General features: G+C 47.8%; 1 protein-coding gene across 4 annotated transcripts in view; it reads left to right on the top strand.

Moving 5' to 3' along the window:
- LOC146831481 (mitochondrial enolase superfamily member 1-like) overlaps positions 1–21686 on the top strand; it is a 358171-nt gene that overhangs the window by 279455 nt on the left and 57030 nt on the right. For all 4 annotated transcript variants that reach the window (XM_085605810.1, XM_085605812.1, XM_085605811.1 and 1 more), the window contains 2 exons: positions 1803–1890; positions 15060–15194. In XM_085605810.1, coding sequence (XP_085461936.1) covers positions 1803–1890; positions 15060–15194 — 223 coding nt within the window. The remainder of the gene's footprint in view (positions 1–1802; positions 1891–15059; positions 15195–21686) is intronic.

The following is a 21686-nucleotide window of genomic DNA, read 5'->3' as shown; positions in this document are numbered from 1 at the left end:
GATCTGGTCAGGGATCTTTCCTTATGCTTTTCCGCCTCTTCAACTCCTTCCATTTGTGGTATAGAAGATGCTGTAGACATCTCAGCCTCACATCCTTATAGCTCCACTTGGGCCAGACAGCCCTGATACCCAGCTCTTATTGATGTTGATCAGTCCCCATGAAAACCTCCTTAACAGGCTGGACCTTCTGACCAGAAACCAGGGTCATATCAGGCACTCCAACCCCAAACAGCTTATTCTAGCTACTTTGCACCTGAGGTCCTAGAGTTTGTCTACTTGCATCTTCCGCAGGAATGCATGGGCATTTTACAAGTCACGGAAACCTACCGCACAAGCCTGCCATGCTACAACGGTGACAAGATGTGTTCACTACTGCTTCCACAAACACCAAGACAACCCCCTATAACCTCAGGATATCATTTGCTGCATACTCTATCTACAAACGTCAGGTCAAGCCTACACATCTATACAACAGCCATAGCAGTTTACCTGCAGAACAGGGAACATTCCTTCCTCTTCCACGTACCCATCATTAAAGCCTTCATGAAAGGCATCAAAAGGGTTATTCCTCCCAGAGTTCCCCTTGCTCCACTGTGAAATCATAATATAGTCCTTACCAGACTCATAGGACCCACCTTTGTGCCCCTAAATTCTTGGCTTCTCTGATATCTCTCCTGGAAAGTGTCCTTCATTGTGGTCATATATCTTTCAGACATATAAGTGAGGTACAAGCCCTCACACTATAGGAACCCTTCATTTAAGTTCATAAGGATAGGGAGGTACTCATAACTAACCCTAAGTTTCTCCCTAAGGGTGTCTCCCCTTTTCATCTCAACCAAACCATAGAGCTCCCAGTCTTTTTTCCACAACCAGACTCAGTAACAGAGAGAACCCTCCTCACCTTAGATGTCAAACACGCTCTCATGTACTGCATTGATAGGAAGAAGCCGTTTCGCAAGGCAAACCAATTGTTTGTAGCCTTTGCTAAACCTCACAAGGCACAACCTATATCTACAGCAGGCATTGCCAGGTGGATAGTCAAGTGCATCCAAACTCGCTATTACAAAGCTAAACGAGCCTTCCCTGTCGTACCTAGGGCGAGCTCTACTTGCAAGAAGGCCACAACTCTAGCCCTTCCTAGGAATTATTCCCTGATTGACATATGTAAATCAGCAAGTCAACCTCACACATATTTGCTACACTGTGTTGTTTGGATACCTTAGCCACACAGCAGGCAATGGTTGACCAGTTGGTCTCAAGGACCTTATTTCAGATAACTGCATCATCAACACTTTAGCCACAGATTGCAGGGGATACTGCTTTACAGCCTATGCAGAGCATCTGTATCTGCAGCAACATATGCTTCGAACGGAAAATTGTACTTACCCTGTTAGCATCTGTTCATAGCTTGTAGTGCTGTACATTTATATGTGTCCAGCCCCCTCCCTGGAAGCGTTTGGCTCTTTTTGGATCTCTTCTTTTATTAACTTGCTTCCTTTAGCTATACACATGTGCACCATACTGTGCTTACGCACCACTCCATGCTACTCTCACATGCTATGGGAAAAACAGTCTAACATGGAGTCAGTACCTATACGCATTACTAATTTAGGGACACACTATACGCCGTGATTTGAAACACTTCTAACAAAAACAACCTGCAAACGTCCGAGCCCAACACTAGATGGCAGAAGTATGCATAGCATATGAATGTACAGCACTACACACTATATATATAATATCAGATATGTGATGCTGTGTTATAGCTAACGTGCAGGCATTCATGCATTTTTGTATTGTAGGTTTAAAGTGAAAGTTGGTGCAGATCTCTCTGATGACATCCGCAGGTGCAAACTTATACGAGAACTCATTGGACCCAACAATCTCATGGTGATTATTGTGTCTCTTTACCATTATTTCTCGACCATATTTTTCCTTCTCTATCATCTCTGGCTTTCTCACAAGTGCATTTTTGTCTGCATTGTTTTCTGTCTTTCAGGCTTTTTCCACAGGTTGGACTGCCTAGGTTTTCACAGCATTTCCATAGCACCAATCTTCTCTTTGTACCCAAACCATTTACCTTTGGCTTCCTTCTTTCATCCTTTGTTGGTATCCAGATTGCGAAGTTAATACTATTATTTATAGGTTTTCTTTTGTGATTTATCTGTGTTCTATTTTGTCAGTCTTTTGTCGCAGTTTTATTTACCTGTCACATTTGATCTCTTTTGTTTACCTATCCTACTGCAACGTGACATCTGCTCTTTGCTTTTGCTTTTAATGTTTATCCCCATTCTGCTGAAATATCTGTATACGGTCTCTTCGGGGTCGCATTTTTTGCCTTTTGGTGAGTACAAATGATTTTGAATTTAAAACCCACCTTTACACTGGGACCCAATGTAGGTCTTTAGGGCCAGTTTATCATGACTGTGTTTCCAGAGGTTGAAGTAGGGGTTGGCTATATGTCAATGGCTGTTTTGATAGCCCTTTATAGACCGCATCACAGCAGTCTAGTGACCTATTACCAAGGTTCGTTGTCGGTTCAATTCAATGATTGGTTCACCTTAGTAGCAGGAGCTTACTGAGTTGGACAGTTAAAGTTAACACCACTAACTACAGTGTAAACATGTGGAATAAATGAAAGGTCTGTATGAAAGAAGATTAGCCCTAATTCTTTTATTTTTTTTAGATGGGGATCCTGGTTTTTGGGTCGTTTAAAAACCAGGCTATTACAGTCAGGTGCTCCTACTATTAACATTGTAGTATTCTGATGTTATGGTTTTTCCCCTATGTTACCTTGTCCCTAGCTGCACAATCCTACCAGCTGGTCTCCATTACTACAAACATCTCTGCTTTAGTTCCTTTCAAATAAAGGACATTTTCTTTCATCCAATACAAAATGTGGGCAAAGCATTCTGCAATGTTTATCTGATCGAGTTATTTATCCGATTGGATGTAGACTTGGGTATCATCCACATACAGTTGGGAAAGCATCTGATCATGTGGGCCAGTAGAGCATTGAAAATTCTTCTTTTCCAATGCTCACTTTTTGGCATTTTTAATGGCGAGAGAAACAAATCCATTTTAAGGGAGTGTTCCATAGCCTCACCATTTCAGTGAAGTGCTAAAACAACCCCACCATTTCAGGATTCTTTTCAAACGAATCTGGCATAAATCTCTTGTTAGCTGCAGAGAGATCAGAGAGAATTAGAGTTGCTTCTTTGCTTCTCTTCACCCAAGGCGGAGAGATGGTTTTCCTCTTGCTACTTAGTGTGGTTTCTTACTAGCGCCCTTATATCTTTGCCTGTGTTTTTACCTCTTCGGATCGCGACTTGTGCCATAGGCCGTACAAAGTTGTATATTTTCATTTTAGGTTCACCTGCACGGTACTACTGTACTTTAACCAATCAATCAATCAGTATTTGTAGAGCATGCTAATCGCCCCGAGGGGTATCCAGGCGCTGCTTGGGGAGGGGATACTCTAACAGCCAAGTCTTGAGGCCATTCCTGAATTCGGCGAGGGAGGTAGAGGTTCGTAGGTGGATGGGAACTCAATTGAGGGTTTAATCTCAGTTTGGGGTTTATGGAATGCGAGGTTGGGCATCTTGCTGAGGGTGTCACTACTGTTGTTACTAATGTTCATTAAGGAAGTTCTCTCAGTTTGATGTCTTTTGTGGTTCACTGATGACAGATTTATACTAGGCCTTAAAATCTTCTTTGACACTGTAACATTTACTCAGAGTGGTATTGGGATCTGTCATATCATTGGGTAAATAACAATAGAGCATGTTTCAGCGCAAGTAATTATAGAGTGATCATCCATATGTGTAATTGTATTACATGGCTTGTGGTCTCAGTATTGAACATGAACAGCAATCCCAGGGTTCAGCCTGCAGAGTGTGTTTCTTTTCTAATAATTAGCTTTAAACCACGTAGATCACCTAGGTTTTCAATGAGGTTGGAAGCTGATTTGGAGTTAGTTTGGGTGACCGATTATTTGAAATCATGCATTAAAAGAATTCTCTTTAATGTGACCTACAGGTGTAAGGGTAGCTCAAGGATTTCAGTTAATAAAGTAAGTAGATAACCTGAGTTATGTGACAGCAGTGATGAAGGAGCATTTATTACTAATCACGCAGCATACTGTCAGGAACACAAACAATACTTTTTTTTTTTTTTTTTAAACATTTTTTATTATTTTCAAAGCAATCACACAACACAATTGCTCAACGCCCTCCATCCCCCAGCGGAGAGTATATATTGAACCGTGACACCAATTGTACAACAGAAAAGTCACCCATCCCGCGTGGGGCTCCCCCCCACCCCCTCCCTCCCCCACCCCCTGTCAGTGTGCCCCCCTCTGCCAGCCCTTGTCCTGATGCGCCCCACCCAGCTCTATGAATCATGTATGAGTGCTCAAACCTCCTCCAGGCAACTAATGCTTCCCCACCCATCTAACCACACCCCATGCGACCTGTGCACCCCACTGCTCCCCCCCTACTCCCCGCTCACCGTTTCCTCCTGTTGATCAGACATACTCCCCTCTCCCTCTGCTTCAGACATCAGCCCCTGAAGTTCCACCACCAGCGCCTCCCATGCCCGGGCCGTCGCTAGTGCCTTGTCATCGTCCCTCCTAAGAGCTAATTGCAACCGGATGGTGCCCTCTGCGCCCGCCCATCGCGCGAACGCCGTCCTCCACCTCCTAAAGCTAGGCCCCATCCGTGATTTCCAATGCATGGTCAGTTCCCTCTTGGCCATGATCAACCCTAAGTCGTAGAACTTGCTAGTAAGCTTCGTGCGGCGCGTGTGGGGAAACCAAAGCAACAGGCAGGCCCCCATCTCCGGAGCGATAGAGCGGTCCGTCACCCGATTCAGGCAGTCCATAACCTCTTCCCAGTATTCACCCAAGTGCGCGCAGGACCAGAACATGTGGCAAAAATCAGCCCCATCCCCCCCGCAACGCAGGCACTGAGAGTGCGTACCCCCAATATATTTCAATATCTTAACCGGCGTTAGATAAGTCCTGTGTAGGGTAAAAAACTGAACCAGCTGGAACCGGGCATTACGCGTTCCCTTCCAGGCCCGCCGCACCAATGTGGACCATGTCGACTCAGGGATGGGCTTCTCGAGGTCCACTTCCCATCTAGCCCTCAACGCGTCCAGGGGCTGCAGGCATGCCGTTGACAGTCTGCGGTAGAGACAGGTAATCGCCTTGGACGTCCCCGCCGCCATAACTACGTATTGACAGCCCGTGGCGACCGGCGGCTCCGAGAGCCCCATGTTCCAATGTCTCTGGAGGCCCGCTACGAGGGCTGCGTGAAGAAGATAATCTCCCCGTGGGAGCCCATATGAGTCCTGCAAGTCCTGGAAGGGCAACAGCACACCCTCTCTGAATAAATCACCCACTACTTGTACGCCCAGCTCCTCCCAAACGGCTAGTCCCGACCAATCGCCCCCGTGCGGGAGCGCCGTACACATGCCCAGGGGGATTTCCGGGGCATAAGGGTGATCTGTGGCGGCCCTCTTCTGGCACCGGTTCCAGCACAACCTAAGGGTGCGCTCCTCCAGAGTAAGTTGAGCAAGGTCCATCTTCTGCTGGAAGACTATGAAGGCGAGTACATGACGCGGAATCAGCCTGCCCTGTGGACTCTCAGGGCCTCTATATTCCCTGGCCACCGCCTGTGTGAGCCATTGGAGTTGTGCCGCCAGATAATACCATTCAAAGTCCGGGACTGCCATGCCCCCCTCTGCTCTCGGTCGCCGCAAGGTGGTCAACGCTACCCGCCGCCGTCCCGAGCCCCAAATGAAGCCCACAGATAGCGCTCGAAGCCGCTCGAAATACGACACCGGTATCCACATGGGCAGGGTGCAAAAAAAATATAAGAGGCGTGGTAACGCCACCATCATCAGTAACGCTACCCTACCAGCACATGAAAGTGGGAGCGTGCTCCAAAACCCTATGCTACCCTGCAAGCCCCGAATGGCTCTGCCGACATTCCCCTCCAGCAAGTCAGGCTGGGAGTGGTAGATATTAACCCCCAAATAACGCAGGCAGCTGCCCTCCCATCGTATCGCTCCCAGCGATTGGGGAGCCTGTCCACCCGGCAACAACGGGAACAAACATGTCTTGCCCCAATTGATCTGGAGCCCCGACAGGCGACCGAATACCTCCAACAAGGCGGTTGCTCCGTGCAGCGCGTCGTCTGCGTCTGCCAAAAACATCAGCAGATCATCCGCATAAAGGGAAATGTAATGGGCTTCTCCCCGTAAATGCACTCCGGCATAGGAGCGCCCCAGTCTGGCATGCGCCGCCAGTGGCTCAATGGCCAAGGCGAACAGCAGTGGGGATAGTGAACAGCCCTGCCTCGTCCCCCGCCGCACTCGATAGGGAGCCGATATCGTCGCTCCCGTTTTTACGCGGGCCGTGGCATCGCTATAGAGCAAGGTGGTCCATCGTACGAAGCCATCTCCTAGGCCGAACGCCCGCAGCACCCGATACAGATAAGGCCACTCTACACTGTCAAAGGCCTTTTCTATGTCGACCGACAGTGTCAAGGCCTCTGGGAATTCGTCCTGGTCCACCTCCATCACCCGCAGCAAGCGTCGGACCGAAGTGGCCGTGTTACGCCGGGGAATAAAGCCCGCCTGATCTGGATGGATCAGGGCCGACATATGGGACAACAGGCGCGAAGCCAGTACCTTGCTCAGGATTTTGTAGTCCACCGTCAGCATGGAGAGTGGACGGTACGCCGTGCGGGCACTAGCGTCCCCTCCGGTTTTCAGCAAAGGTATCACGATTGCCTCCCGGGCGGAAGCTGGCAAACACCCAACGCGCCACGCCTCACTGTAAAGGGCTTGCAACTGCGGAGCCAGCAAGTCTGTGAACGCCGCATAAAACTCGACAGGCAGACCATCCGCCCCCGGGGTCTTTCGCCGGGCCATCTGCTTGATCGCGGCGTGGATCTCACCCAGCGATATAGCATCCCCCAGGTCTTTGCCGTGTTCTGGGTCTAACCGGGGCAGCCGGGCCGCCAATAGGAATTCCTCCAAACCGTCAGGTACCCCCCGCATGGTGCTATCGTACAACCCTGCGTAATAACTAGAAAACTGCTTATTTATCTCTGCCTGAGAGTAGACCGAGGATCCCCCAGCCTTACCAGCGAGAGTATTGGGGCACCCCTGGCCGTCGGGGATGCCAACCAGGCCAGGAGGGAACCCACCTTATCCCTCTCCGCATGTGTCCGGGTGAGGTAGTCTTTGTAATCAAAGCAACGGAGTTTCTCCATCTGCACCGCCACTCCCTCGCGCGCCTCAACGACCGCGGCCAGCTCCTCCCCCCCCTCCTGATGCGCGCGTTCGGCTGTACGCAGTTGGGCCTCCGCTCCTGCAATGTCCCTCAGCAACGTCTTCCGCACTCCAACGGTGGACGATATACAAACCCCCCAGACGACCGCCTTGAATGCGTCCCATTCCACCGCCCGACTCGACGGCGTTCCAGAGTTATTCCCAAAGTACTGCTCTGCGCAGACGCTAACCTCAGCCCGGAAGACCTGATCCTCCAACAGCAAGGGGTTTAGACGCCAAGTAGGGATCGCCTGCCTCGGCTTGGCCCAGTGCAGCACCCCCATGCAGGGGTTATGATCCGAGATGGTCTTTGCCAGGTATTCGCTATGTCGCATCAACACTTGAGCCTCCGGGGAGCACAGTATACTATCCAGCCGGACATATAACTCGTGGGGGGCGGAGTAGAAGGAATAATCCCTGTCCATCGGATGATGGGCCCGCCAAGTGTCCACCAACCCCCAAGTGTCCTGCCATACCCGTCAACTGTTGGCCACCCGACGGACCGCCGACTGAGCAAGGGGGGGGTGAGACCTATCCAAATCAACGTCAATCACCGAGTTAAAGTCCCCTCCCAGCACCACCGTTCCCGTCAAGTAAGACGCCAGTTTCCCCGACAGTCTCGAGAAGAAGGCGGCCTGGTCTACATTGGGCGCGTACACACTACAAAAGGCCATGTCCCTCCCATCCAGTCGTCCCTGCACTGCTACAAACCTTCCCTCCGTGTCCACTAAGGTCGTCAATGGCTGGAAAGGGACCCCCGCTCTCACCCAGATCAGGGCCCCCCGCGCAAATTTCGAGAAAGTAGTATAGAACAATTGGCCCCGCCAGCGCCGATGCAATGCCTTCCCCTCCTCTCTATCTAAGTGGGTTTCTTGGAGGAAGGCCACCTGGATCCCTCTCCGCACTAAGTAAGCGTGGACTTTATATCTCTTCGCCATAGAGGTGAGCCCCCTCACATTCCAAGTCAGAAATCGCAATTCAGGTGGGGTCCCCATCCCAGCGCCTGACCAAATACTGCCCTTTCCTGGCCTTCCTAGGCACACTGACATTTCCCCAAAACCATGTAACTACCCAACTCCCCAAACTCCCACCCTTCCCCAGAACAGGCGCTAAACCGCAGTTACCCATCCAAATACCACCCCAAAGAATCAAACACTCTGGTAGCCACCAGGGTCTCACAGCGTCCGTGAGGGTGAGGTGGTGGCTCAGTGCCAGACGGGCTTGTCAACTGGCCCTTTTGGTGCATCCATGCCCAGTCTCTATGAATCCTCCCCCGATGCTCCTCGCCCCCCAGGCCCCCCGACCCCGCCTCCAGATCCACCCAGCAGACCACACCCGCAATTCGTTGCCAATTACCGTCAGCACCTCCTGCCCCACAGGGCCAGACTCGGCCCCCCTCCCCCCAGGCATCTCCCGCTCTGCACATGTCCCTCTTACGGTACACAATCGAGTCCCGGAGCTTCAAGCGTCCAGCATCTCATCCGCCGTCCCCGGAGTAATTACAGGCAGCAACTCCGCGCCCCCTCCAGTGCCATCGGAGAGGGAAGCCTCAGATCCCTTCTGGGATCCCGAATCATCGCTGGGTCCGGAGGCCGCGGCCCCCGAGATCACGGAGACAGCCCGCAGCGCCGCCCTCCGTTCCAGCACCGTTTGGGACGCCCCCGGGGACCTGACCCCTGCCGTCCTCGTCCTGGGGCGCCGGTTGCGACGGGCCCTCGCCGGGGTCCCCGAGGACTCTCCCCCATCTGCATGTGCCGCGGCTCCAGTGCGGAATGACTCCAGCCAACTCCAGGCTGCTGCAGGGTCAGTGAAGAAGGATGTCTTACCGTCCAGCACGACCCGGAGGCGGGCCGGAAACAACAGGGAGTACTGCAGACCCTCGTCCCGTAGTGCCTTCTTCACTGCCTGAAAGGAGGAGCGCCGGCGCTGGACTTCCATAGAGTAATCAGGGTAAATAGAGACTGGGACATTCGCCACTTGGTAGGGGCCCCCTGTTCTAGCCCTCTGGAGGATAATGTCGCGGTCCCTATAGTGCAACAGGCGTGCCACCACGTGTCTGGGGGGCCGGCCCGGATCCGGGGGGGCGAGCCGGGACCCTATGCGACCGCTCCAACGTGAAGAACTGCGTGAGCCCCCCCGGCGCCACTACCTCCTTCAGCCAGTCCTCCAGATAAGTCACCATGTCTCCCCCTTCAATCTTCTCCGGCAGACCCACCACGCGAATGTTATTGCGGCGGTTACGCCCTTCTGCGTCCTCAGCCCTCTTCTCCAGGAGCTGCACCCTCCGCAAAAGGTCTGCCGTCTGAGCCTCCGATGCTTTCTGCGCAGGGACTACCAACTCTAACGAGCCCTCCGTCTGCTTGACCCTGTCTGCCAAGTTCCTGTGGTCTGCCCGAAGCAGTCCCAAGTCCGTAGACACCTGTGCAATGTCATTCTGCAGCGCTGCCCGCGTGTCCGATATGGCCTGCAGGATTTGGTCCAACTGGCTTTGTTGGAGGCCCGCCGCGGGCGCCAGGCGTGCCCCACCGTCCCCACCGCCAGTGGCGTCGGGCACAGGGTCCGTTGGGCTCGGCCCTATCTTGGGTCGCGGCTTGCCCATGCTCCCAGGTAAGGACGGACACCAGGGGGCCGCAAGTCACCCCTCCCCCAGGGCAACTTCTCCAAAGCAGCAGTTCCAGCAAGGCCCCCGAGGTTCCCGCCTCCGGCAACAGGGTACGACTCACCCCCGCTCTCTCACCGCGGCGGCGTCAGTGTCTAACACAAACAATACTTATACCATGGGATGTATTGCCCTGCAAGTAGGTTCTGCGGAACAGAGTTGTGCTATTGCTCCTCTTCTAGTGACCCTATCTTTGAGCTTGAATTTAAAGTTAGGAGCAATCAGGTCACTGAGGATGGTAGATGAATTGTCTCCAAACAACAAAAATTACGTTGTTTGGAGGCGTATTCTTAGACACCAAGAGGGTTAATGTTTTTTTAAGGAAGGGCTGGTATCCCAGTCTTCGGTTGAGGTTGTCGTGCTGTTGTAGGATGGGATTGCTGTGGCAGTCAATTGTATCTGAATTGAGTAATAGCTCTGATCTTGATGTGATATCTGCTTTGTGGTCTTGGTTTCCAGCGTGTGATATGCTTTGCTTGCTTTTTTAAGAGGTTGGGGAAGATGTATTAAGTAATCCTCCACGGTTTCTCAAATTGGCCTAGATCACCACGGTGCTGTTGGCATAGTTGTTATTTGGAAGCTTTCTGTGGAAGTAAAGTTGAAAGCTGCATCCATTTGTTGACCTCCAAGAATGTGTACTTTTTGAAATTGTTATCATTTGCAGGAATCTTTCTTGACATATTGTGGAATGCTTCATAAAGAACAAGACATGTTTTTAGTGTGCCTGTTTTTATGATGATGTAAAAATCTGCAGCAAGAAACTCTTGGTGGTCATGTAGAAAGTTTGCTTTGTGGATTAACCACTGTTAGTGGTCTGTGTCCGTGTTGGATGGGGGTTGGAGATACCCGATGATCCTGTAGAAGCATTCTGGTAGATCGCCCTACTAGTGGATTAAAGAACTGTCACATAGAATGGAGGATGGAGAAGACAGCACTGCTAGTCGGGAAGCAAGTCCTTGCACCAGAGGGTAAGCAGAGTGGAATAGGAGGTCTGTTTGATTAATACTGAATATCTCCTGTACACTAAATGCGTTTCCTCAGTACAATCCAACATCCCTTGGAGAGGCCGGCAGTACAACTTTACAAGTAGTTAATTTTGAAGGCGCTAAGGAAGGGACTCGATAAGCATTCACAGGGTGGCATCTGTGGGTGAAGAGCAGTGACTTTCAGTTCAAGTTGAATAACTCGGCCTCAAGCAGTATGGCATACTGATGGGCTGTCAGTAAAATGATAGTTAGATAATGCTGTCTACTATTGTGGTCTCTATATACATCAAAGTTATTGGACTGTCTATTAGAAGAGTGAGAAACATGTGTATGGTGAAGGGTCTTTTAAAGTATGATAAAGACCATATTTTTTGTTAACCCATACCTATGGAACTGGGTTGACGATTATATGTAGAGAGAACAGTGCCAAGCATACAAGCCTATGGGTATGGGTTATTAATTTCAGGAAGCAACAAATTTGGCTAGAGCTGTTACGAACTATGTCAATTAATTTATTCATTCTTATTATTATTTTAATTAATTGAATGATTACCGGGTTAAGATTAATATTTGTTAACTTGTTTAAAATTGAACAAAGATGGGTGAGCGGCTGTCCCCATTGGTGTTAATTCAGTATATTTCAAGAAACTGACTCAAGTAATCCTCTGTAATTTGCTAAAAAATGAAAGCACCTCATTGAAAGGTGAAGTTATGGATTTAATGTCACCATCAGGAAATTATTCAAAAGAATCAAGCGTATGTTGAAATCTGAGAATAACATATTCCCGCCTATAATTGGTATGCCATTGCAGATGTCAGGGACATCACAAAAATCTCCCAAACTCCACATGGAAATATACAGGGACCTTACATATCCATGCATGTGCCTAATGCTAAATATATGGATTTCCACCTGGTTTTGATTAATGGCAAATGCATCTTCATTTTTTCCTTTTTTTCTTCATGAGGAGAATATTTTTCCCTATGAAAACACATTTATGCCAGCCTTTGTTGGCACTAACATTATGTGTGGAATAGGTGTGATGATTAGTTGGAAGGTTTGTTAATACCCACATTGTTATAACCAATTAACAACAGCCCTGTACCTTTGCGGGGAATGATTATTATACCACTAATACATTTAGTACATTAAAAATCTGCCATACTTGTAGATTTTCCACTGTACTAAATTCATTTTTTAAGGATCTGTACTTTATGCTCATATATTACTTCTGTCCACCTCCATCTAAGTGTAGCTTATGTTCCCCATAAAGTTTGAGAACCGAGTCCCCAAAGGGTCATATAGTTTAAAGAATAAGCAAACAATTTCCCTCACTCACCCAATTTGATGTCTTTCTTTCTTTCTTTCTTTCTGAAATGGAAATGGCCCATTTTTAATAGTTATGTGTACTGGAAAAGATGGCTTTCTTAACCTAACTTTCATTTTTTTTTTTAAACATAGTTTATTGGTTTTTTGTACAACCACACATAGATCCATACAAACTGTTTTGCCTTGTTTTCCACATGCTCCCCGAGGATTAATCACAAACCCCCGGCAGTCATACAGTGCATAATACAAGGCCATGTAAATCTCTCCAGAGCTTATGCGTCAAACAAACAAAAAAAACCTCCATACCAAATACCCTACCCCTAAACACTATGAAAATTATAAATTCCCTCCCCCTCCCTCAGTCCTCACCAACAACTCAGGTGGCCGCCTCTGTCCTCTGGTATCCTACATTCCGAGGAATATCTATGTGTTGAGTTATATGATGTACCCAGCTTGTTCCGGGGCTATCCCCTCATCCCCGACTCGGTCTCCGCCATCAGCATACGGGTCATAATCTCGTAGTGCCTGTACTAACGCCTCCCATGCAGCTGCCGCTTCTAGCGCCTTATCATCGTTGCGTCTGCGCGCCCATTGATACCGTAACGCGCCCTCACTGGTGGCCTATTTAAGAAATTCCCCTTTCCATCGTTTACTAGTGGGACCCACTGTTGCTTTCCAACGTTTCGTGATTTCTCGTTTCGCTAAAATAAGTCCCATATCTATGAATTTACTCGTGATCTTAGTTTTGGGCGTGTGTGGGAACCAGTGCAATATACTAACGGCCATATCAAACACCAGCCGCCTCTCTGTCACCTCGCTCAGGGTATCTCCCACCTCTTTCCAGTAAAGACCCATCGCTGGGCAAGACCACAGCATATGATCCAATTCCACCCCAGTTCTCATGCATCTGGGACATGCCGCCCCCTCAACCTTAAAATATCTCTAGATTTTCCCAGGTGTCAAGTATGCTCTGTGGAGGATATAGAAGTGCACTAGCTGAAACATTGCGTTCCTCGTGCTCTTCCAGGCTCGTCGCACTATCTGTGCCCAGGCTGTCTCAGGGATAGCTTTACCTAGATCAGTTTCCCACTTCTCCTTCAATTCAGTTAGGGGCGGTAGGTTTTCCAGAAGTATTCTAGAATATAGGCACATGATCGCTTTGAAAGTCCCTGCCGTCATCATGGTGTACTGGCAAGCCATCGACGTCTTAGGCTCCATCAGCCCCTCCTTCCAGTGCGCCTGCATCGCTCTAGTAAGCGCTGCGTGCAGCAAGAAGCCTCCCCTTGGTAAATCAAACCTCTCTTGGAGAGTTTGGTAGGTCAGCAGAATCCCGTCTTCATACAGGTCTCCCACCACCTGCAGTCCTGCTTCTTCCCAGAGTTGTAATTGCGACCAATCGCCCCCGTGTGGTAGTGCCGTCAGCATACCCAGCGGCATCTCCGGCGCATACGGATGTAACACTCCCGCCCGCCGTTGGGACCGGTTCCAGCAGAGTCTGAAGGTTGTCTCCTCTGTGAGGAGATCCCTGGGCTCCAGTCTCTGCTGCAGGGCAATATAGGAATTCTTAACCTAACTTTCATACCTATCCTGGCTGTCTATCGCCCTAACGAATGAAGGATTGCCCTTCTCCTGTAGGCCCAAGTGTAGCAGACATAGACCATAAATCCGTATTAGGAGGGGCAGGTGGGTGCCAGTAGGAATATTATCCTTTCACGGTATAATTTCTTATACCGAGAACTACTGATTAGGCAAACAGGAGTAGATAATGTCTTCTCTGTGAGGACGGTTAAGGGTCGAGGAAGAGATTACCACCTGATACCATAGTGCTGCTCCAGATAGGAATTCGCCAGTGTGAGTTCTAAGGGGCCTATTTATGAAAAACAGTGCAGCTCATCAAGTCACCTGGCTGCGCTGCACTGCATGACAGGGAAAGGGCAGGAATACGCCATATTTAAGGCAATACAGCACATTCCTGCCTTTTCCTGTGCGCCGGCGCCCTTTTGATAGCCTAGCGCCAACGCAGGCACTGCTGCACCATGGTGCAAGGGTGTCTGCGGTTGCATGCAGAATTGTTTTTGTGCAGGAAGGGACACCTTCCTGCACAAAACAATCCTGAGAGGCTTTTTGCTCTTTCTATGAGTGCTTCATAATGCAGCACACATAGAAAGAGAAAGTAACAAGGAGAATAAAGATATTTCTCATCTTTATGCCTTTCCTGGGAAGGCATATGTTTTTGGCGCATTCCCAGGTTTACCAGTTCTGGTAAAACTGGGAAGGCGTCAAAACTATGAGAGTTGCATGGGAATGCCCCTGCAACGCCCATGGAACGGCTTACCAGGGCAGAATAAGGCAACACAGCGATTAGTGCTGCGTTGCCATATTCCAGATTTATGGAGCCACTCAGGGCCACGCAAAGTGGTCTTGCGTGGTTTCTTAAATCTGACTTAAGGTTTGCATCACTCTTGCACCACATTGCGTGGTGCAAGAGCGCACAAGCCCGCTCGTAAATAGGCCCCTAAGTGTGATGGCATTCAAAGACACACTTGTATCAAGCACAGAGGCCCACACCCTAACAAGGCAATTGCACTTAATTACCCCATCAGAACTTCGGAAAAGTCCACTTGACCATATAGCTGTCCTGAACATTTAATATAAACGCATATTTGGTTTTACAAACATGCATTGATCTCTGCTGTGTCTGGCAATTATTTGACAGTAGAATGGTGTCCTGCTGTTTTCTTAGATGCTTGATGCAAACCAGCGATGGGACGTACAGGAAGCCATCGAGTGGGTCACCAAACTCGTTGCCTTTCAACCGCTGTGGATAGAGGAGCCCACATCACCAGATGACATCCTTGGACATGCAACAATCTCTCGGGTACAGTGGTTTACTTGTCTAGAACACAGATAGTATTTTGGAAATAACGTCATGGGAACAGATTGCTGTACTAAAGCTATTAATTTATTTTAACTGTAACACCATACCTGTATCTCTTCACTTGGGCACCATATTCAAAATCTGAATCCAGTCTATTGATAATCTCATTTAACATTCTGGTTATTTTATGCATGAAGGTACCCCAACTGGAAGCCACTGTTTGTTTCTGAATGTGTTGGTTTATTTAATATGCATTTAGTTTTATGTTACCAAGATTTTTGATATACACATTAGAACTTTGTCTGCCAAATTCTCTTACTAGGGGTGTTATATTTGTACCCTCCTTTTGTTTGTCTTGGTGAAAACCACATAGCAGAGTTCACATTTATTTTAAAATGCTCTCTATTGTTACACAGAAAAGGTTTTTAAGGAGTCTCTTTTTCTAGGAGATGTAAAAACAAAAGTATTGAAAACTATCCATTTCTTTACAAATTACACACCTATTCCCACTATTGTATACATGTCCCTGAAAAAATCCAGCGCTCAACTGTTTTCCTCCTGCCAACAAAATCGCAGAAACGCGGTACACAGAACGAAAGTCCTCCCAAACCTGACAAACTGTTAAACAGAAGTGAACATAAAATCCATTGTGCCTACCCCCAGGACATGAGCTCCCGCCAAGTTAAAGCAAACACTCCACTTCCAGCAAGCGGGAGCTGTCAAAGTACTCCCTCCGGCTGGAAGTGAAGGTTTCATCTCATTCCCTGCCTGCAGACATGCAGGCAGGAAAAGAGATTAAACGATTGCTCCTTCACAGAGGGAGTTGCCTTTCCAGCACCTACCTCCATGCAGCAGCAATGCCGGCTCCCGCAGGAGGTAGGCAGCCAGCTGTGACCCCGGGGACCTTGAGGCTCCTCCTGCGGACCTGGGGAAAAAGCACAGAAGGAGTCAAAATAAAGGACAGAAACGAGCAGAAAGAGTCAGGATAAAGGTCAGCAAGGAGCAGAGAGAGGCAATATAGACAAGGGTGGCTCCTCTGATAAGATGGAGGTGCATCACCCTACTGCTCTCAGAACAGGAAAATGGGAAAAAAATGATAACAACATTGTTATCATTTTATTTTTTGGAGCCTTGGGGCTGGGTGGGGCTGGGGTCACAGAGGGAGGAGTGGTGGGCACACTCTAAGCGTGCATGATGATTTGGCTGGTCATGCGTACTTTGCATGCTCCCCACCAGGTTGTAATGCACAGCCTGGTGAGGAACACGCACAGGCTCCCAGTCCCCGGTGGTCAGACCAATCACAACTCTGCATTGCAGCATTGTGAATGGCTTTGGGGAGCCTGTATGCTTCCTGCTTCCAGGACCAGGACTCGCCAGGAAGCAAAGCTGAGGAGACACAGCGTTTTTTAAAATCTATATTTTGTTCTCCCCACCACCCCCATTCCCTGCCAGCTACCACCCATTCCCTGCCAGCAACCGCGGAAAATAGAGGTCAGAAACAAGCAGCAAGAGGAAGAAAAAAGATCAGAAACGAGCAGGAAGAGACAATATAAATGCCATCAACCAGCAGAAAGTGGCAAAATAAAAATGAAAAAAGAGCTGAAAGAAGTATAATAAAGGTGAGGAACGAGCAGAAAGAGGCAAAAAAAGAGGTCAGAAACAAGCAGCATGAGGCAGAGTAAAGGTCAGAAATGAGCAGAAAGAGGCAAAATGAAGGTGAAAAACGAGCAGAAAGAGGCGAAATAAGGGTCAGCAATGAGCAGCAAGAAACAAAATAAAGGTGAGATACAAATAGATAGAGGCAGAACAGAGGACAGAAACGAGCATAAAGAGGCAAAATAGAGATGAGAAACAAGCAGCAAGAGGCAGAATAAAGGTCAGAAATGAGCAGAAAGAGGTCAGACATGCAGGAATAGGCAAAATAAAGGTCAGCAATGAGCAGAAAGAAGTAAAATAAAGGTGAGATAGAAGCAGAAAGAGGCAAAATAAGGGTGAGAAACAAACAGAAAGAGGCAAAACAGAGGTTAATAACGAGCAGCAAGAGGCAGAATAAAGGTCAGAAACAAACAGAAAGGTAGGATAAAGGTCAGAAATTAGCAGAAAGATGCAAAATAGAGGTCAGAAACCAACAGCAAGAGGCAAAATAAAGGTGAGCAACTAGCAGGAGGCAGAATAAAGGTCATAAATGAGCACAAAGAGTCAGAATAAAAATCAGAAATGAGCAGAAAGAGGCAAAATAAAGGTGAGAAACTAGCAGAAAGAGGCAGAATAAAGGTCAGAAATGAGCAGCAAGAGGCAATATAAAGGTGAGAAATGAGCAAAAGGTGGCAAAATAAAGGTGAGAAACGGGCAGAAAGAGGCAGACTAAAGGTCAGAAGCGAGCAGAAAGAGGCAAAATAAAGGTGAGAAACGAGCAGGAAAAGGCAAAATAAAGGTCAGCAACGAGCAGAAAGAGGCAAAATAAAGGTGAGGAATGAGCAGAAAGAGGCAGGTTAAGGATCAGAAGGGAGTAGAAAGAGGCAGAATAAAGGTTAGAAATGAGCAGAAAGAGGTAAAATAAAGGTGAGACCCACTTACACACCCACTCATAGACCCACTCAGAGACTTAGTCACCCACTCATAGACCCACTCACACTCATGCACCCACTCACAGATTCACTCAGACACTCATGCACCCACTCACTCAGAAACTCTTGCATGCTCTCACAGATCCAGTCTCATGAACCCACCCACAGATCCACTCAGAGACTCACACACCCACTGAATGACCCACTCACAGAACCACTCAGAGACAAACACAACCACTCACAGATCCACTCAGACTCATGTACCCACTCATGCACCGACTTACAGACCCAGTCAGAGATGTCACTGACCATGTTATGAGTTATGTAATATGTGAGGTCATAAACAGTGCATTGCGGGGGCATAAGTTATAGTTAGCTCAGGTAACTATAACTGCTGAATTTGTATGGTATTGTTCATGTGCGATCTGAGCCGAACTATAACGTCCCTGTAACCTTTGGTTTTTTTCTTCGAATTTCCAAGGTTTTTTAAATTCTATTTCCTAACTGTAACACCCCTGTAATCTTTGGTTATTTCAGTGAATTTCTAATTTTTTAAATGTTATTTACTAACTATAATGTTCCTGTAACCTTTTTCTAGTGAATTTCGAAGGTTTTTAAAATGTTATTTCTATCAACACTCTCCCTTTACATTCACAATCTAATCTTTTGTTCCCTTCCCCTGTGCTGCTATAGCTCTGTTACCATGGTGATCAATTTTGAAACATTCCCTGTTAGCTCTTGCTAAAAAGTTCACAACACTTTCTGAGTGCAGCATGCTAACTCTAAACCAACTGTAGCAGTTGTGGTTGAGTGTTTGGAATTATAACCATATCCCAAACACCCTTACATTACTTTTTTTTTATTTTTCCTAACCCAATAACACATGAAATTACTTTTATTTCAAAATAGCAACCAACTTTTAGCCACCAGCATATTTGCACCATCCGTTAAAATATCTTCTTTTTTTAAATTAGATGCTGTATACCATTTCAACTGTCTCATTGTGCTATAAACTTCTTCTGTATGCTACTCCAATTTGCCTCCAAAATGGTTAGGTGTTTTGAGCCAGAGAGTGAGCTAGAAAGAGTGCCATTGACAGTGTCTGAGTGGGTTTGCCAGTGGGTACAAGAGAATCTGAGTGGGTCTGTGAGTAGGTGCATACCTGTCTGAGTGGGTACATGAGTGTCTGAGTGGGTCTGTGAGTGGGTGCGTGAGTGTCTGAGTGGATCTGTGAAGGGGTGTTGTGGGTGCCTGAGTGTCTGAGTGGGTGGGTTAGTCTAGGGTTGAGTCTGTGAGTGGGTGCATGAGATACTAAGTGGGCCTGTGATTGGGTGTGTGAGTATATGAGTAGGTCTGAGAGTAGACACATGAGTCTCTGAGTGGGTCTGTAAGTGGGTATGTGAGTGTCTGAGTGGGTGTGTTACTGGGTGCATGACTGTGTGAGTGATACTTTGAGTGGGAGCATGAGTGTTTTAGTGGGTCTCTGAGTGGGTATGCAAGTGTATGAGTGTCTGTCTGTGTGTGTTACTGAGTGTGAGAATGTCTGGGTATCACAGTGGGGGGGCATATTTACAAGACCTCAGCGCCACTGGAGCATCACTTTTTTTGAGGCTCCCGTGGCGCAGCGCCATTTTCCATATTTACAAGGTGATGCTAAGCCACTTTCATGGCTTAACTTGACCTTGTAAATATGCCTCTTTCTACCGCAGTCCTCTGCAACAAAGGGGCATGCAATGAGTGTTGCTATGGGCGTTCCACTGCAGCACCCATTGCTTTTTGATGCTGCCCCGGATTTACAAGGCTGAGGCCGCGCCAAAAACAAACACCATGGAATACCAGAAGTTAGAATGGTGCAACGAGGAGACATTATTAATTTCTTCTTGTTTTTTTGCTCTTTCCATGTGTGGTGCATTCTGCAGCACACATAGAATCTACAAATCACCGTTATTGATTGTTTATATGAAGGAAAGTGTCCCTTCCTGCACATAAACAATCATCCCTGCAGTGCAGGCACCCTTGCAACATGCTCTGGTGCTTGGCAGCCTTTTTTGCACCAGCGCTAGGAGAAACACAGGGGTGCACCATATTCTTGTGAATACGGCGCATCCCTGCATTTTTTAAATGTCGGAGCGTGGCGCTGCCAAATTTGGCACAGATCCGCGCTCTGAAAATTTCTTGTAAATATGCCCCTGGGGGTGAGAGTGTATGTATGTGCATGACAGGGGGTGTGAGTGTCTGTCTGGGTGTGTCACTGGGTGTCACAGTACTTATATGGGCATCAGAGTGGGAGTCAGAGCGTTCGTATGTTTGAGTGGGTGTGAGAATGTCTGTGTGTGTGTGTGTAGGAGTGTCTGCCTGGGTGTGCGATTGGGTGTGAAAGTGTCTGTATGGGTTGTCACAGAGGACATTACAGCTCCTGTCTGCGTGTGAGACTGGGTGTGAGTGTCTGGATGTCACAGTGGGTGTGAGGGTGGCTATGGGTGTCAGAGTGGGTGTGTGAGTATTTTTATATATTTTTTTCTTTCATGTGAAAACCGCAGATGCATTGCGGATTTACACAAGGGCCCCGCTACGGGTCTGCAGATCTCGCATGTGGCCAAAAAAAACAATTTTCTGGCATTTTACTGCCGATTATACATGCTTTCACCTCATTTATAACAAGGGGTCAGGAAAGCTCTCATCTGACCTGTTCAATTAGTATACAAACAACTTTTCGGCCCGGGGGACTGTTTCCTGAGATATAAAATGACGGCCACAACTTTTCTGTGAAGATGCATCCAGACAATAAGAACCATGCTTTGGCACCTGGAGCAGCAGATTCCCTGCGGGTGGATCCGCGGACGGTCCGCATCCCTAGATATAAAAATTTGGTTTTCAGTTATTATCTCTAATACTACTGAATGGATCTACATCAAATCACAAAAAGCATGCTTTTTGGACCAAGGGCTAGCTTTGTGCCAAATTTGGTGTAATTCCATCCAGCGGTATGGGCTGTAGTCATGTTCAAAATCCCAATGTGAAATTGCTGGGTGAAAATGCATTTTGGGACCCCCCCCCCCCCTTTTTCCCAGCCTCCGCTTGTTGGAATACTCTAAAACTTTCAACACAGCAGCTGAAATAAGTCACAAACTAGTTTTGCTAATTTCGTGAGGATTTGTAAAACGGCACTCAAGTTACTAGCAAAACAATAACTAACTATACCTACCTACATACGTTGTAATGCTTGCATTGTAGTGGCATGTGTGGTTTAGACCGCTTTGTAATTGCTGTTTCCCCTTTTAAATATACTTCTGTTTGCTAAGTCACACTTGCAAATGTTGATAAAGATTTCATTACTGCACTGGTCATACTTGGTTTGGTGTTCTCTCTAGAAAAAACATAAATAAACGAGGAATGGGTTCGGAAAAATATAAAAAGAAAATTAGGATGTTGACTGCAAACTGGTTGTGGTCAGCCGCGGTCCGTGCAGGTAAACGCGGTGGGGTGGCGGGGGTATTTTGATTGACGATGGCGATGGAAAATTAAATAAATAAATAATTTTCACTCGCCATCGTCCGTCGAAATAACCCCCCACCCGGCCCCATCGTCCCACCACGCTTACCTGCACGGGCCGCGGCTGGTTGTGGTAGTATCAAATAAATGAAAAATGCCTTAAGGAAAGAAAGTGACGGCTCTTTGTGCATTTTTGTTTTTATTTCTTACGTATCCACTCACCACGAAACGAACAAATGTCCCTCTCTACTTTCTGGTCTTAAATGGAACAATGGCACGTTCTAATACTAAACTGGCCAGTGTCAGAATATGACAGGAAATGGACTCAATCTGTCAGGGTTGGCAGTGGAGTGGAAACCTCTTTCTGCAAAAATACCAGAGCTCAGAACACTTGTTTCCCCTCCTGTGGCTGACCTCGGTGATGACACCAGCG

The sequence above is a fragment of the Triturus cristatus genome, chromosome 5_1 (assembly GCF_964204655.1).
Source record: "Triturus cristatus chromosome 5_1, aTriCri1.1, whole genome shotgun sequence".
NCBI classification, from domain to species: Eukaryota; Metazoa; Chordata; class Amphibia; order Caudata; family Salamandridae; genus Triturus; species Triturus cristatus.
This window is presented reverse-complemented; position numbering and strand designations above follow the sequence as displayed.